General features: G+C 35.3%; 1 protein-coding gene across 11 annotated transcripts in view; it reads right to left on the bottom strand.

Moving 5' to 3' along the window:
• The window catches only part of KDM4C (lysine demethylase 4C), a 517,981-nt gene that overhangs the window by 238,966 nt on the left and 261,627 nt on the right, over nt 1–17,388 (bottom strand). The window contains exon 1 of one of the 11 annotated variants that reach the window (XM_037798526.1): nt 8,313–8,372. The exons of 9 other annotated variants lie outside the window; for them this stretch is intronic. Coding sequence is in view for 1 of the 2 variants with exons in the window: in XM_037798528.1 (XP_037654456.1) it covers nt 12,920–12,934 (15 nt within the window). In the remaining variant the exon portion in view is untranslated. Of the gene's footprint in view, nt 1–8,312; nt 8,373–12,740; nt 12,935–17,388 lie in introns of those variants that run through there. One more of the 11 variants, XM_037798528.1, reaches the window with a different exon arrangement.

Below are 17,388 nucleotides of genomic sequence, written 5' to 3'. Positions count from 1 at the left end.
CTTCTCCATTTCTGTTGAACCTGAGATGAAGGCAGCATCCCCCATCCACTTCCATCATTTTTTGCACAGTTCAAACACTGGTCTCAATGTAGGACAATATTAGTGAAGAAAGATTTTTTAAGGGGGCTTAAACAAGAAAAAAAATTAATAAAATGGATATGTAATTGTAATACAATTCCCAGAGTGGATGGTATATATTAAAGGTGCTCTCAATTGGGAGAAAGAAGAGCAAAAATGAACTCCATGCACTCTGATCATATGTCACCTGCTTACTGAAAATTCTCTAGTTAAAGCTGACTAGGCCTAAAATCTAAAGCCTTTGGTAAATTATAAAAGGTAAACCCAAAATTTTGTTGAAAATTAAAATTTTTAAGTTGACAGCACATACTTTTTCAGCCACACTTCCTTAGAAAAACAGGCAGCAGTACCATAAGTAAATAATTCAGCATTTCAGACTCATTTTATCTGGTAAGTCTTGCCTTCTCAATCAAGTGTGAGGACATGGCTGGCACTATTAATATCTTTTCAATCTAAACTATTGTTTCACTGGGAGTCTTTCAATCTAAACTATTGTTTCACTGGGAGTCTATGAGGAATAGCTAATTTTCCCCTTTCTCTGTTATTGATTTGACGAAATGATTGAAAGTAGAGAGAAGTGGATACATCCAATAATAATCAGAGGAGAAACAAGCAGAAGATAGAAAAACATACAATGGAGTTTAAGGGTTCCTTCCTTCTTTCTCTGGCCAAATTTTAAAACACTATCAATGGGGAAGTATATGGATAAACTCTTGCTGCAGGAAGATCCATTATTATCTTAAGAAATCAAGATGGGAAGAACAGGATTTAAATCAAGTTAAGGCAAACAGGTATTGAACATGCAGAACTTCTCTGACTATTACCATAAGATGCTTGAATTCACACTCACAAGCAGCAAAATGAAGCTGCATTAAACCAGTCCTTGGCATATTAAGAGTAAATCACACCTACAATTTCAGGTTGCAGATCAAAACTTCTAAAATACAAATAATCTATAACTAGTAATGCTACAACTGGGAACTTAATCCCAAGAAAATAATAATGAATAATGAGCAAGAATTCTCATCTCAATGGTGTTAAGCAAACAGTTAAAATTGGAAGCAACATTCCTTGGAAACAATAGGGCATGAATTTTAAGTCATAGTATATCCATGAACACTCATCTTGTGGAAGAATATTTAATGATGTATAAGTGCATTTACCATTAAGTGGGGGGAAAAGTTATATTTATAAATATATTCATATATTATATATATGTATGTGTAGTTATATGATATACATGTATTTGCACTTATAATATACATAGGTATGTGAGAAACAGATTGAATGATTTGTTCAGCTGTCATTTGGGGGGAGGGGCAGGGGTGATGGGTACAATGAGAACTGGCAGGGCAGGAGGAGGTTACTTGGACTAAAGCCACACATTTGGCATGGGAATATAGTCAAACTGGCTCCAGAAACAGATAGATCACTTTCTTAAGAGGCATAAAGTTTAGCTCTCAATTTTGATTCCTCTATATTCATCTCAAACAAAAAGTGTTTCTTCTTACAACACCCTGTTCTTTTCCTTCATATCACTTGCCACAGTGCTTAATTTTATGTTTACATATTTATTTAATGTCTGCTTCCCACCCTAGAATCTAAGTTCCAGAAGGTCAGGGTTCATGTCCACTGTATATCCATCACCAGCACACACTACACGCTCCATAAATACTAGCCGAATGATTGCCAAAAGGTCAGAACATTGCCAGTAACATCAGAAACAAGACAAAAATGAAAATTAAAATCTAATGTTGACCTCAGTTCATTTGAATTATTTAATGATCTGCTTCATTTCTACTTAAGTTATTTTTAAATTGAATTACCTGATCTTTGCATAGAACCTCTGATTACAAGACCTCAAAGTATTTCATTAGTAAATATGGAGATTCTGCCTTAATTAATGGGAAACAAGTCATAAACGTTTAAGGATCTTTCTTCCAGCAAATGACATACAGCAACAAACTTCAACTCAGATTTCAAACTCTTCACCCACCCAACAAGAAACTGGTTAATTCAAATAAACTCTAGGATTGTCATGGACAAAGGGACCACTGATAGAAAGTGGTTTGGTAGGATCCAATTGATTTGTATCCTCCAGAAACTCATTAATCAGTCCCAATGTAAAAACAGGCTATATAATAAATGGAATTTTAATCATCTATATTTCCTAATATTCACATGCACTTATAATATACTTAAAGCCAAACTGGAATAAGTCCAGAAAACAATCATAAATACAGTCTACATCGATCCCACATTCTGTACAACAGTAATGACCACGTTAAAAGAATTCCATCCAACTGTATTTCTGGTGCCAAAAAAAAAGCCCCACATTTGTACAACTTACACAATAATCACAGTAAAGATTGTTCATCTATGTGTACTAAGAAATCATTACATAGCTGTAGTTTCACTTATTTCCTCAGATGAGGTTGCCTATTACAGTCCATCAACTGTCAAGAAATAAAAGAACAGGAATGTGCTGTCTTCACTACAGTGAATAAATATAAGCTAGAGCAGCAGTCCATTAAATCAAAATGCAAAAACTTTCCTCACTGGGTCTGAAAGACCAAAATAGAGGGGAGAGGAAAGTAGAGCATTGGGAACAACTGTGGTTAGTGTAATATTCAACATTCCAAGGAGTGGGATTGGAAGGAACGCACAGTGTAGCAATAAACAATTATCACATACCAGGGTTTCTCATCTTTTGCCTTTTGACTTTCTCCAAGAATATAGGAAACAAGTTGAAAATCATTTCCCACTATTCTAAGTCAATTTGGAAAATCAATTTTGGTACAAAATTACCATGCTTGATCCATATAATCTCAGACCCAAGACTGGCGATGGCAAACCTTCCTTTCATGATGCTGAATCATGAAGCCTAGCACACTGCAGTTTTTATTTCCCCTCTCTGTGAAATGCATATTTAAAAGAAATCTGCCTCAAATTATTCCTCCCTAGTATTAGGGTAGTACTGGTAAGGTATTACTATTAAATATTAAATGAAAACGGGAAGCCTCTTTCTCTAATCAAATATTAAATTACATCTATATTCACTTCTAATTTAAAATTTCTGCAGCTACGATAATGTTCATAGTAACAAATTATGACAACATTCATTCTACAAATGTTTCAGTGCCTAGTATGTGCAAACAGGTAAGACTACAGTGACCAAATGCCAGAGATAAAGGAGGACACAAAATAAAAGGCTGAGCTAACTACATGATGGAGGCCACAAAGTTTTCAACTTTCACCACTGGTTTTCTGGAATTAAATAGGACTGTTCTTTATTTATTATTTACTATTCATTAATAGTATTTAATAGCAGGATTCACTCCTAAGTGTTCTCTCCAGAAGGATGTTTTCCAACTAAAATATTCCCCAGAATCATGGTATTCCTCACGTAGCTCCCATAGGACCTCCCTGGTGTCCAATGAGGAAGAGACACACAAGTGAATAGTTCTTCACCTTTACCACATCCTGATGGTTTCACTGCCTTCATAAAGCAAGCAACTCTGATTGGAAGCTTTTTACCAAAAATTCATCCTATTTCACTATTAGAGCACCTACCAGCAAAGACTATAAGAAATTAAATCCTACCAATTGCTAAGAAAACATACCGGAAGTGTGAGCTGATACTACCTTCTACTATTTAAGGTTCTACTCCTGATAATGCAAGAACAGTGCACATTTAATGCCTCAAGTTTATTTTGTGGGGTTAGAAAGAGAATTCAAGCACCAACGTGTTTATACCTTGGCAAGTGTCTGCCTAAGCCAGAATCCACATTTGACAGCATTGTCTGAAGGCATATCCCAGAATCTCCCTACTCTATTATGTCTTCCTCCCTTCCCGCCCTCATATATACTGGTTAATTATCTGACAAATTTGTTTCCATTTATTCCTAGCCATTCACACAGATTATACTTCCCAGACGCCCTTGCTACGTGTTTGGCCATGGAACTGCATTGTAGCAAATGTACTGTGAGTAAAGATGATATGATCCACTTCCAGACTAATCCAATAAAAACCTCCTATCTACGATTCTCTCAGCTAGATGAGAAAGCACAAAATGAACTCAGAAGACACTGTTGACGATGGCAAAGCCTCGGTCAGCCTGGTTCCCTGTATCACTGTGTGAAGCAAAGTTCCTACTTTGCTGGACTTCATGTGAGCAAGAAGTAAATTTCTTTGTACTACTGTAATTTTAAGGTTTACCTATTAAAGCAGCAAACATTATTTTAATACACGTCCTATCTCTAGCCTAACCCATTACATCTTGCAGTTTAGTAATTCTTTTTTATGTACCAAAATCATTTTGGCATTCCTGCCTGCAATAATATTGGACATATTACAAATCCAGTTTGCAAATGGATTTTCCCAGCAGGAAGACACTCATTTAGATTTTGTTCAGGAGTGTGCACGTCCTTCCATCTTGATAGACAGCTTTATAAAAGTCCCATTGGCGAAAATTTCATTTTTTCTTCACTAAAGTTCTCATATCACAAACAAGATGCTTTAGTTGGTCCCTGGCTTCAAGAAATGAATTTAGCTCAGAAAACACCAGCCCCTTCTTACATGGAGCAATTTCAATGATACCCTCCTTAGCCAAGGCCTTACTCACAAACTGCTGCATCTGGAACAAAAGCCCAACAGACTACAGCTTACTCCATGGTCACTTCTTTGCCTTTCTATTCTTTTTCTGATTCCTGTGCCTATGTATTATTTTACCATTTTCATAATATGTAAATTATTTCTCTGTATTTGGAGTAGTATGATCTTACTAAGCCATACTGACTAGAAGTCCCAAGATTTCTATGTGATAGCTACACCTCTTTTTAGTCAGATTCCTAGATAATGTAATTAGTATCCATTAAAGTTTGTGGTTATAAGCTTGTTCAAAAAGACTTCTGAATGAGCCAATAGCTGAATCACAACTTGAATGCTGCTACTTGCAAGTTCATATCTATATTTGCTCTTTTCACTTTCCAGCATTCCATCCTTCTTTTCTTCAAGTAAGAACACCCCGATTCTCCCCCAAGCTCAGGCTATGTCTTTTAAGGAGAGGCTAGACTGGGCAATCAAACATTCCTTAGCAATCGCAATAGTGACTGGTTCCAGGGATGGGTGCATGGTCCAAGCTAGGCCAAAAGAATTCAATCTCAACACTTGTTTCTAGCTTGCTAACCCAGAGCAGCCAACAGTCACCTTCTCACAAAGCGAGCAACTGCCCGAGAAAGAAGGGATAGGAAAAGAAAGCATGACGAGGGAAGCCAGATGGATTTCTGAAGATATCTATTAAAGAGAGATCATTTTCTTTCTTCATCACTAGGAAGTGGAAGGACACACACACAGAAAAAACTCCTGATAATGTTTACCCATTACGACCATTTTAGGTCAAAATCCATAGACTTCATATTTAGTTTCTAAGCATATGATACACACAAAGGAAAAGTAAAAATCATCTATAAACACAGGAAAGATTTTTACATTTAAAAAAAAGCCATTCTCCTGCCTGTCACTGGAAATGTAATTAGAGTTAAAACCAGAGTATAACAATTTGTATCTAACTTCAGAAAAAATAATTTTATAATCAGGGTGTTTAATTCCTGGAATGGGTTGTCGGGTAGGATAGTTACATACTAAGAACCAGCTATAGATAGAAAAGTTAATAAAATCAGTAACAGAACATTATATATGAGAATTTGCTAAGACATAAGACTATTTTAAAATTTCCAATTTTACATGTATTTAAAACAATTACCATCAATCAATATGTTCAGAATATCAGGTCAAAAGTAAACAGATAAATTAACCCTATGCTTTTAATTTGGAGACTTGGTTTTTATATGGTTGTTTAAACCAGACAAGTATTAAATGTCAACCACAACATACGAAAAAGAAAAATTTATACATATGTAAAAGCATTCCTTTCACTATATTATCAGGAAAGAAACATCAAAATAGCAATTAACTATTGATCGAACCAACAGCAGTTACTTATTCCAATGTCCCAGAACCAACATAAAAACTTTAAACACCAATCTAAAATACCAAATTACTCTAAAAGTCTAATCTAAAATACCACCTTACTTTAATACTCAGATCTCAGTACTAATTTTAATAATAATAAAATGTCAGAAATATGGCAACCTGCAACCATGGAGATAGAAAATTACTGTCTAAAAGTGAATAATATATATGAAAAGATAATATTAAGTTACTGATATTGAACTACAAAGGTCATCAGAAACCTAATTTCACAGAATTCTTGCTTTACACAGAATATCTTCCAGCAGTTCTAACAAAGCAAACTTATATTTTTGAAGGTCAGAATCTTTGTATTTTAATATTCAACCCTTTCCTTTTAAATTATTTATGAAAACATGGCATATGTATTAACAGTTGAACTTAATTATTATTTGGCAGCAGCAACATCCTAGAGCCTTGTCAACCATGGAACAGAGGTTCTGACCCTGAGAAGACCTGACTAGGCAGAATGTGAAATTCCTGCAGTGGAGGCAGCAGCAAGAACAAGTCACCAAGAGTGACCCATTAAATACACCAATGGTATTATTCATGGTCTCCTTGGTCCAATGGCAAATTGATGGCGGCCGTCCTTCATTTATCCTTAGTTACAAAGATAAGATGGAGGAGACCTAACTTAAATATCATTACCCATTAAAAATTTTTTAATGTAATGGTATTAAATGATTCTAATTTAAGATTTCGAGCTAATGAAGGTGATGATAGCAAACATCTACTCACCACTGTGTGCAAACTATCAAGCACAGTGATAAAGCAAAGCACATTTTCATTGACTATTTAAATGCATTATGTCATGTAATCTTCATATCCCCATGAGAAACTATTATTATCCATACTTTACTGATACAGGAAGCAAAGACTCCATAACTTGCCCAACGTCACACATTAAGCAAGTAGTAGAGCAAAGTCTTGAGTCCATTTCTTTTTGGCATCAATGTCTGTGCTCCTAGAGTCTTTACGTGGACATGTTTTCATTTTGCATATCTTCCTTTGTGAACAGTCTGTTAAAACTTTGGTCCATTTTTTATTGAAATGGCTTGTCTTTTTATTATTGAGTTGTTCAAGTTCTTTATACAGCTTACATACTACCAGTCCTTTATCAAATATCTGTTTTGCAAATATTTTCTCCTAATTTGTAGCTTACCCTATTCACCTTGTTAATGTCGTCTTTTCATGAACAGAAGTTTTAACTATAATGAAATCTAACTTATCAACTTGTTTCTTTTATGATTATTGCTTTCTGCTATATAAACTTTTGCCTACTCCCAAGTCATGAAAATATTCCCCTATACTTACTTCCAAAAGCTTTATATTTTAGATTTTTCTTTTAGATCTAGTGTCCATCTTGAATTACAGTTATTTATAGTTATGTATAGTTATATATTGGTTCATTTCTTCACAAATATTGAAGGCTCCTTTTCCCCAATGTATTGCTTTGATGCCTTTGACAAAATTGAGTGACCTTTAAGTGTGGGTCTACTTTTGGGGTCTCTCTTCTAGTGAGATCTGTATTTATATCTATATATATATAATCTGTATAAATAATCATGTTATCTACCAATAGGGACAGTTGTAACCTATCCCCTTCTGAGTTTCATGACTTTTATTTCTTTTTCTTGACTTACTATAATGGCTAGGGCCTTCAGTAAAATGCTGAATAGAAGTGGTAAGGTTTGACATCCTCGCTTTGTTCCAAATCTTAGGGAAAAAGTGTTCAATATTTCACCATTTAATACGACATTTGCTGTAGGTTTCTCATAGTTACCTCTTTCTGATACAGAAAGTCCCCATTTGAGCATTTTAACCAAAATGGGTGTGGCTTTTTCAACCTCTATTAAAATGACCGTCGGAATTTTCTCTTTTATTCCGTTAATACAATAAGTTACGGTGATTGATTTTTGAATATGAAACCAAACTTATGTACTAGATATAAGCCCAACTTAGTCATCAATTACCCTCAATTTTACCACAGTTCAGTTATAACTGAACTATAGGTATTTCCTTGCAAATTGCCTTGGTGATTTAAGTTCTGAATGCTTACACATTCAGAATCAACTTTCTCTTTTATTTCCTACTAATAATTATGCTGTCATTAAAAATTTATAAATCAAAGAACCAATTTCCCCACTGCTTGTTCCCCCACCAACAAAGGGAGAAGCAGTGTCCAAAACTACTCTGGCATTACCTTCTGTTACTACAGCAGTGGATGAGTCTCCAGGAATTGATGAAGATGAAGGGATCCCCAGTCATGATGAAAGTGATCTAAGTGACAATATATCAGAGGGTAGCAGTGATTCTGGATTGAATCTACTAAAAAAAAAAAAAAAAATGCAAAAGAAGCCTCCAGAGTCAAAGTGGCTGAGGGAGATTTTCTTTGTATTTTTTGTGATCTTTCTTTTAGAAAGGAAAAAGATTACAGCAAACACCTCAATCGCCATATTTCCTTGAAAAAGACGCTAAAGAGCAGGAGCAATTAAGCACTGGACAAGGCCACAGTTCTTACCCTGTAAGATCTATTATATTTTATATTCATTTACAGTAGCAGACAACTTTTTAAGATTGCTTTAGTTAGTGTCATGTTGATATTTCAATGGCACTGTTTTCCTGTGCTGACTGTGGTAGAAGTTGGCAAATCTAAGAGAGTTAGTGTACTAAACCAGCAGAACAATAAATCTGCAAGTTTATACATTTAATTGAAATAAGAAAGCCAAGATGGTATAATAGCAGTCTATTTTGTCCAGCTACAATTTGTCAGTTTTTTCACTATTTCTATCTTCCAATTTCCCATTAGCTTATTCTTAGTTCTTTTTTTAGCTCTATAAAAATTGGCATACTGAATAGCAAATTACTTGAAGACTTTGCCTGTTCTACATAAAGTTAGCACTTTAAATTTTTTTTACAGACGAGAAGAGACATTGAAGAAAAATTCTCACAACAATGGACAGTGTATTAGCCCATGTATCTACTTCCTGAGTTTTGATTAAATTTCTTATTTGTATATGTTAGTCATCATAAAAACTGATTTTGGGTTTTGTTTTTGTTTTTTGTTTTTTTTTTTTTTGGTGCTTTAATGGCTTAAGATTTTGCACATTTTTTTTAACCTATGCAGTTAAATTTTTTTCTTAGAAATAGCATTTTTGTTGAAAGTGACACTTTATACATACATATATAAATGATTTGGGGGCCTCACTGGAGGAATGCTTTTAGGATTGTTTGCAAAAGAGCAGTTTTATTTTTCTTTGCTGCAATTGTCTTTTTTGCAGAGTATTAGTTTGTGCAAGTTTGTGAGCAAATGAAAACTGCAGGTTCAATCCATTGGTTTGATTTTCACATATCTATGCCAGAATCTGTATTTCATATAATTTTATTTATTTTGAATGCATGCAGTAAATTTGCAACTCTGAATTTTGATTTCACAATAAATAAACCACTAGGCTCTAAATATATATAACTTCCAAGATATAGCAATGGAGAATGGGATCATATAAAGCAGCCTCTTGGAAACTGACAGTTTTCTAAGATCTGGCACTCAAGAACCAGAGCTCAAAAGATAAAATATGTGCGTAGACATAAAAAGATTATTTAGGGAAAAAATTAAGTAAAACTTGCCCTAAATAAGCTAGTCTTAAATGATACGAAAGTTCTGAACTAGAACATTTATTGGGTAATAGGCAAAAAATAAGATTTCCTTAAATGGTCAATAAAATATCATCAGAAGGATATTGTTAGCCTTCAAATAGTTGGAATTTTACCCATTTTCTAGCCATTCAAATATTCCTCTGGACACAGGAATAGCTCTCCCGGGACTACTGGAAAGGTGATGGCAAGAAAAATTAGGAGAAGAAAGGAATGAGGCCAGAAAACAAGAGGGTGATAGAAGTACCATCAAGTAGAGTGCAGATTGTTTGTTGCTCCAAGGCTCTGAAGACAAGAGGTAGGAAAAAGGATGTTGCTCTTGAAGACAATGTGGGAAGACAGACATCAGGGTAAATTACAGGGAAAAGAGATCTCATGATTTTAACAGCAATGAGAATAGCAGTATCAAATCAGATGATGTTATGTCTAGAGTCAGTACACATTGCCATCCATTAGCCCAAACAACCATAATTTCTCCCCAGAAATACTGCCAAAGAATCCTAAATGATCCTTCCCCTCCATTCTAGCCCATCCATACCTCCTTCAACCCACTCCCACTCCCTTCCTACAAACTTGATTACATCAATTCCACTGATCACATTGCAGGTGGAGAAGGCTAAGCCCCTCATCGCTGTATGCTTCAAAGGCTGCTCACTGCTCTGAGAATAAAGATCAAGACCGTATCTAGGTGTGTATATGGCCCTAACAGCTGTTAGCCAGCCTCTTCAGTCTCTTTCTCCATTGTTATTTCTCTGCTACATCATGAATCTTCCTATGAAATGTTATCTCTACTAGAAATACTCTCATTCCCTAGCTACATCAAGCATATTTAACAAGCTAACATCCTTCAGATTTCACTTTAGGTCAGTCCCCCTTACTGCATGGCTCATAAACAACCCAATGCCATGAATATATAACACAAATGACGACTGTAATTAAGTAATTAGTTGTATGACTGTTTTATAAATGCCAGTCTCTGAGGTTTGCCTGTGAGTGTGCAAGAACTATGCTTATCCTGCTCATCAATGCAACACCCCCCCCATAAGTTGATCAAAAAATACTTATTGAATGGACTACTAAATGAATGAAAAAATGTCTTGGATATACATTCAATAATAAAATAGCTACCCTAATGACAGCATTTGTCTACCAGTTGTTTTTTATTCATTTATTTAAAGTCATTTGTCCAGCAGGTACTAAGTACTGGGCAATATTCTAAGCACATTTCATTTAATAAACCTATGAAGTTGGTACATTATTCTTTTCATTTAATAGATGAGAAAACAATGCACAGAAAGGGTAAGTAACTTGCTCAAGATTCAAATCCAGGCAATATGGGTCCAAAGCTCATTAACAACTTAACTTTTTAAGACAAATATATCAAAATAATGCCCATAAAAGACCACTGGAAGTAAAAATCATGTAAATATTTAAAAGTTTGAAATTTCACATTTATTTCACCTCTGAAATTCTCACACATGCATAGTGAATTATGGAAAATATCAGTGCCTGATTCTTGATGCTTAACTCTTTTTATAAAGAACTGAAAATATTATGAGATTTTAAAAAGAAACAGACAAATTAAAGTTTACATGTTACGTACTGCTTTCTACACATTATAATACTAACAAACTGAGGAACTGCTGATGTAGGAAAAAATAAATCTAAGTCAGGGCCGTGGCTGACTCAATCACTAAAGATGGCAATTTTTTTTTCCTTCAACAGAACAAAGAAATAAATGTCTTACACTTTACCAATTCTATCATGTTGACTATAAAAGGATTACTAGGTAAAAACATAAATGCTGAAAATATTTACAGTAGTACTTCATTTTCCCCTAATAACATCAACCAATTAAAAAGATCTTGCATACTTCCAAAAAGTATGTTTAAAAAGAAATCATAAAATGTTATTTTCATACAGTCTAATTATCTGGTTACTTCAAAAGTTGAAAATTTCAATTATCCTTACCCCATTCAATCATTAATAGTTTCAGTGCCCAAAGGTCAGTTTGTATTTCTGAACACTAGAAAACTGGATGCGTTATGTACATCGTATCTTCAAATACATTAGATATAATTCTTATTTACTACTAACTAGATAAATAAAACATTACTACAGGAAGCGAGCTGATGCTATAACGTAAGAAATTCTTAGAATGTTGATGCAGTTTCATTTGAGTGTTTTTACAGGGTACAAGACGTATTTAGATGTATAGTCCTATTCTTGCTTTATTCCATCAACCAATTTATTTCATTTCCTTCAAAATCATACCCTGCTTACTGAATCCCACCATGACCAAGTTTCCCAACACTCATGACATAATACTTTACATAACCTTCCCAGTAGATGATTTATAAGTGAACCTTAAAGGCCAGCAGTCATTTTATATATTCTTTCATTAATACATACACACACTCACTCAACAGGGTTAAGAATCAGCACTGAAAACATTCTTCACAAAAACATGAAGCCATAGAGCACAGTCATTAAAATGATAGCAACAATGTGAAAAAATAACTATGGCAACAAACAAATGACAGAAAACTAACAGAATTAAAAACCATCAGAGGTCTACCTTGTTAACCTTTTTTCAGGAGAACGAAGTCTGATGTTGACTGGATATAACAACCCACTCGGTCCAGGGACTACCTAGATGCTCAACTGATTCATACCTGTTGTAACACTCACCTTCACTAGCTCACAATCAAAAATCTAAGTTGGTAAGAGGGAGGGTGGAAAACTATTCAGTGCACAGATTCCACCACAATTTAGAGGGTAAGAGACCTAGCAAGAAGATTTGATAACCCTAAAGAGACTGAAGGAGAACGTAAGGAAAATTTTAACTCCAGAATAATTACTGTGGAAGTATTCTTCTTTTTTTCTTTTTTCTCTTTAGAGATTCAAAACAAAACACTTAAAAGAAAAAAAATCTGTAAGATTGTCTTAATGGTCAGCGAATAAAGGGGAAAACTTAAATATTAATGGAAAAGTTGAACAAAGTTAGCTGAATCCATAGGCAAAGAAGGGGGAAAAATGTTTGGGGAGGAGGAGATAAAAATCAACCAGAAGACCAATTGTGTTCCTTGCCAAGGAGAAATCACAAGATGACCTTCAGCTGTCGAGAAGTCAGAAAGGGTGCCCCATAAGGAAGTATCATCTGAAATGATTCTAGAGGGATGGGAAAGAAGACGGAGTTAGAACAGAGAGAACATATGGTATGGCTGGTGCAGTGATCATGGGATACATGCACACCAAGATGTATTCAAAATGACCAACTGGCATATGGAAAGATAACACTCCAATTACTATTCATATATTTTAATCTCTTTCTATACTCATATATATTAATATCTTTCTCTTAAGTCTTCTACTTTTTGTATATGTTTAACTCTGAAAAATACATAGAAACAGAGCTCCCATATACTGCATACACAAACACACACAGTTTTTCCTCTGTACTTTTTACATGATATTCCTGTAAATCTACAAGTTCTCTTAATATTAATTACTTTTAAAAACCTACATACATAGTATTAGTACAGTAGAACACATTTACTTTTTAATATATAGATATATAAACTAATAAACAAGCCAGCATACATACATGCATACATATAGAGGGTGGACTGATTTTTTTAAACTGAAAAAGAGCATTATCAAAATGTAAGAAAACCACTGGTTTAGGGGAAAGAGTCAGATGAAGATGGTGTTGATTTTTAAAGGTCATAAATAAGGTTGTTGTGGACAAAACTATATAAAGTTTAAATGTAAGATCAAGAAATTTGACTTTATCCTGAAGGCATTCATTTTATATACCAAGCTATACCACTTAACAGCAAAATGGAACTGCTCATTCGAAGGATCGATCATCAAAATATAATGTTCACTCTGTTATATTTAAGATAACCAGTATTAGGGATGCAAAGGCACAAGGGGTGAAAATCAATATAGAGGGGAAAAAAAGAAAAGTGTGATGGCTTGAAGCTGTTATGTACCACAGAAAAGACCAACTTCTTTCAATCCATTCCTGTGAGTGCAAACCTATGTGGGTGGGACCTTTTGATTAGGTTGTTCAATTGATGTGACCCACCCAACTCAAGATGGGTCTTAACCCTTTACTGGAGTCCTTTATGAGGATGAAAAGACAGCAAACACCCAGAGAGAGAAACACCCAGAGAGCTTGAAGAGAAAGACTCAGAGGAACTGAGAGAGGAAGCCACTGAAGCCAGAAGCTGAAAGCAATGAAACTCAGGACAGAAGGACCAGCAGAAGCCAGTCATGTGCCTTCCCATGTGACAAAGGAACCCGGATGTCACTGACCTTTCTTCAGAGAAGGTATCATCCTGTTGATGCCTTAACTGGGACATGTTCATAGTCTTAGAGCTGTAAATTCGTAAACTAATAAACCCCCATTGTAAAAGACAACCCATTTCTGGTAGATTGCATTCCGGCAGCTGTAGCAAACCAAAACAAAACAAAACATACAAACATGTCCTAATTTGACTAGGACAAAAACAAACTAAATACGATCAATGGCTATTAATTGTATGCTTTGGATGGACTGTATGGTATGTGAGCATACCTCAATAAAATTGCATTAAAAAAGGAAGAAAAACTAACTAAATAAAAATCACCTCGCTTTCTTAAATTTTAATAATCATGAAGTTGTGAAAACCTAAACATGACATGAAATATGGAATCCATAGATCCTGGTAAATTTTCCTACATAAAAATACAAAATTTCTTTATGGGGAAATTTAAAAAACAAATTTTGAACACACAAAAAATACAGGCAATAGGTTAAACAGATAAAGGTCTACTTTCTTTAATATACAAAGAATTATTCAAAGTCAGTAAGAAGGACTCAACACTTCAAAGAAAACTCAAGTGAACAAGAAGCCTCCACAAAAGAATTGCAGATGACCAATAAACATAAAAATGGGCAAATAAAACTAGCTACACCTAGCAAATCAGTAATAATAAATTTAAAGTGTGATGTATATAAGCAAACCACCTGTTTCTTCTCTGTGGCTGTACAGGACTTTTGATTCATCAGCCCATGATCAGTGTTGCATATATCTAGCACCACAACAAAAAAAGTTGAGAATTACAGTTGTCTATCTTTTAACTGTACTCTGCAGTTAGTATTGGATAATTTTAAAACTATCCTTTGGTATTTCATGCCTATTTAGCACTAGCAATATTTAACTTGAAAAAAATAACTGCCTTCAGTAAATTAAAAAAAAAAAATGTTAGGTTTGAAGTCACAATTCTGACATAATATAGAGAAAACATGAGTAGCTCTACAGGAGGCACTCCAGTGTGGCTCAGCGTCAGCAAGGAAGAAAGAATACATTCCCAACAGGGACCTGAAGGGCTCCTCTCCCTCCACTTTCTATCAAGCACACTAGGTTGCTCCTGTTTAGTGCGCCCCACAGTGTATCTCTGGCACTTATTTTCCTGTGTGCCTCTCTGTCTCTCACAAGAGACTATTGAGCCCACTAGCCCAGCTGTTCTCACTTAGGGGCAACTGCTGTCCCCCAGGGAATATCTGGGAATGCCTGGACACAGTTCTGTTGTCCCAGGTGGGGGGCTGCTACTGGCATCCAGGGAGCAGAGGCCAAGGTGCTGCTAATACTGACAGCAGTGCTGAGGTGGAGAAACCCTGCACGGGTCTAAGCTCCTCAGACACAGGGCCTGTGCTGTCTGCACCAATCTGCTCAACTCTGCTGCAGGGCACACGGCAGACACACAAATACAGGAGGAGCAGATATGTGAAAATTCTTGTCAATATGAATTTTGAAAAAATCTCTCCTCATGACACTCTCTAAAGAGACCCCTTTTCCCCTTCCTTCTACTGCCCTCATGACACTGTGGAATGAAAGAGTGCAAATATCTATTGTCAATGTAGAGACTGTAGTCCTGTCCCAGAGCCAGAGAGGTAATGGGGGAAGGAACCCATGGGACCTGGGGATGTTCTTGACCTCTCAGATCTCTGCTGGGCAGGTTTACTTTAACAGTTTCTACATCTAGGAACATTCACTTTGCATAACAGCTCTGCGTACAAGCTATAGAGCTTTTATTATGACAGTCAAGGTCCCTACAGTATTTTATACCACAGTCGTAGCAGCTGTCAAATCTGCAGCAACCATAATCTGTAGGTCAAGCTTTTATTTCACTTTACAGGGCTTTAAATGAGAACATGCTTGGCAATAAATTAAGTTGACAGGCATTTCCTTTTATTACTATTCAAAGGAAGACATATATAACTATCAGGTTATTTGGTGTAAACAATTTATGAGTATAGTCATAATTTGTTAATCTAACAATTTCACAGAATTTAACATACAATGGCTACATATTACAACTCACACTACTTGGAACTGTCTTATGAACAGTAACAGTAACTCATAAATTGAAATAAATTCAGAGAATGATACTAGCTGCATACTTCCTCAGTAAATTTAAAGACCATAAAATACCTTATGGACTTTCCATCCTTTTGGAGTAAATCCGTGACTACTGTATATCGGGTGGCACTGTGATACTATAACCCCAAACAATAGATAAAGTCAGAATGCTTAAAATTTAATAGGTAGGTAAAAGATCAGAAATAATAATACAAGGCATATTCTCCAAGAGTCCTCTGTAGGTACCTCAGTCTAAAATTCAGAAGAAAATTACAATGATGCAAAGCAATAGACCAGTACTTTGAAGAGAGGAGATGAAAGACATCCTCTCTTCTATCTATGGCTAGATAAGGAGGAATGGTCCGACCAGAGGGTGGTTTTAAAAAGACTGTAAAAACCATGAAGAAAGCTTTGGTTCTCTAGCTTTCATCTTCTCACCTCCTTCTTTCAGAGACACTGTTTGGTGTAGAACTGCATCAAGCTAGGCATTTGGTCTTTAGGTTCCTGTATATCTCTGGAAAGTTCCTTCTACGACTCTACAACTGCTCCTACTAAATCCTATTACCCCTTCTCTAATAATGTTGTATTAACATTACATATGAAAAGCGTAATGCCTTTATAGCTAAATTATTCAAAAAAAGAAGTGACAATTCCTTACTTAAAGTTGTATTATTCTTTGTCCTTAGCTATAAGTGATTTCTACTGAAAGGACTCTTTTAATTGTTTTTTTTTTTTAAACTGTATTGTACTTGTTTTTAATTGGCTGGAAGGATGAGGAGTGGACAGGGAAAGGACATCATTATGAGTAAGTTTTTGGAAACACCTACTTAGATAAAACTTTCGTTATCCTACAACAGAACATTCTACAAGCAATTTAAAAGGGAGGGAGGGGGCTATCTTGCTCTAACAAAGCAACCAATTGTTGCTTCCTAAATCAGGATTACCTGAGCATGACTAATATTTTATGTCCACAATTGTTCTCCCTCTCTCAAGGAGCAATGTTAGTGGCAATCATACCATCTCACCAACCAACATACCTCCATGGCCCTGACACACTGACTCCATAAGCTTCTGATAACAATAGTTTTTATAATTACCATCATAAACGCAAACATATGTACTCTAATTGTTGTGCCTTTTACTGTAGAGGAATGTGAGATTCAGAAAGGCTAGTCAACTTGCACAAGGTTGTCCAGCCAATTTAATGAACAC

This window comes from Choloepus didactylus, chromosome 10 (genome assembly GCF_015220235.1).
Source record: "Choloepus didactylus isolate mChoDid1 chromosome 10, mChoDid1.pri, whole genome shotgun sequence".
Classification (NCBI taxonomy): Eukaryota; Metazoa; Chordata; class Mammalia; order Pilosa; family Megalonychidae; genus Choloepus; species Choloepus didactylus.
This window is presented reverse-complemented; position numbering and strand designations above follow the sequence as displayed.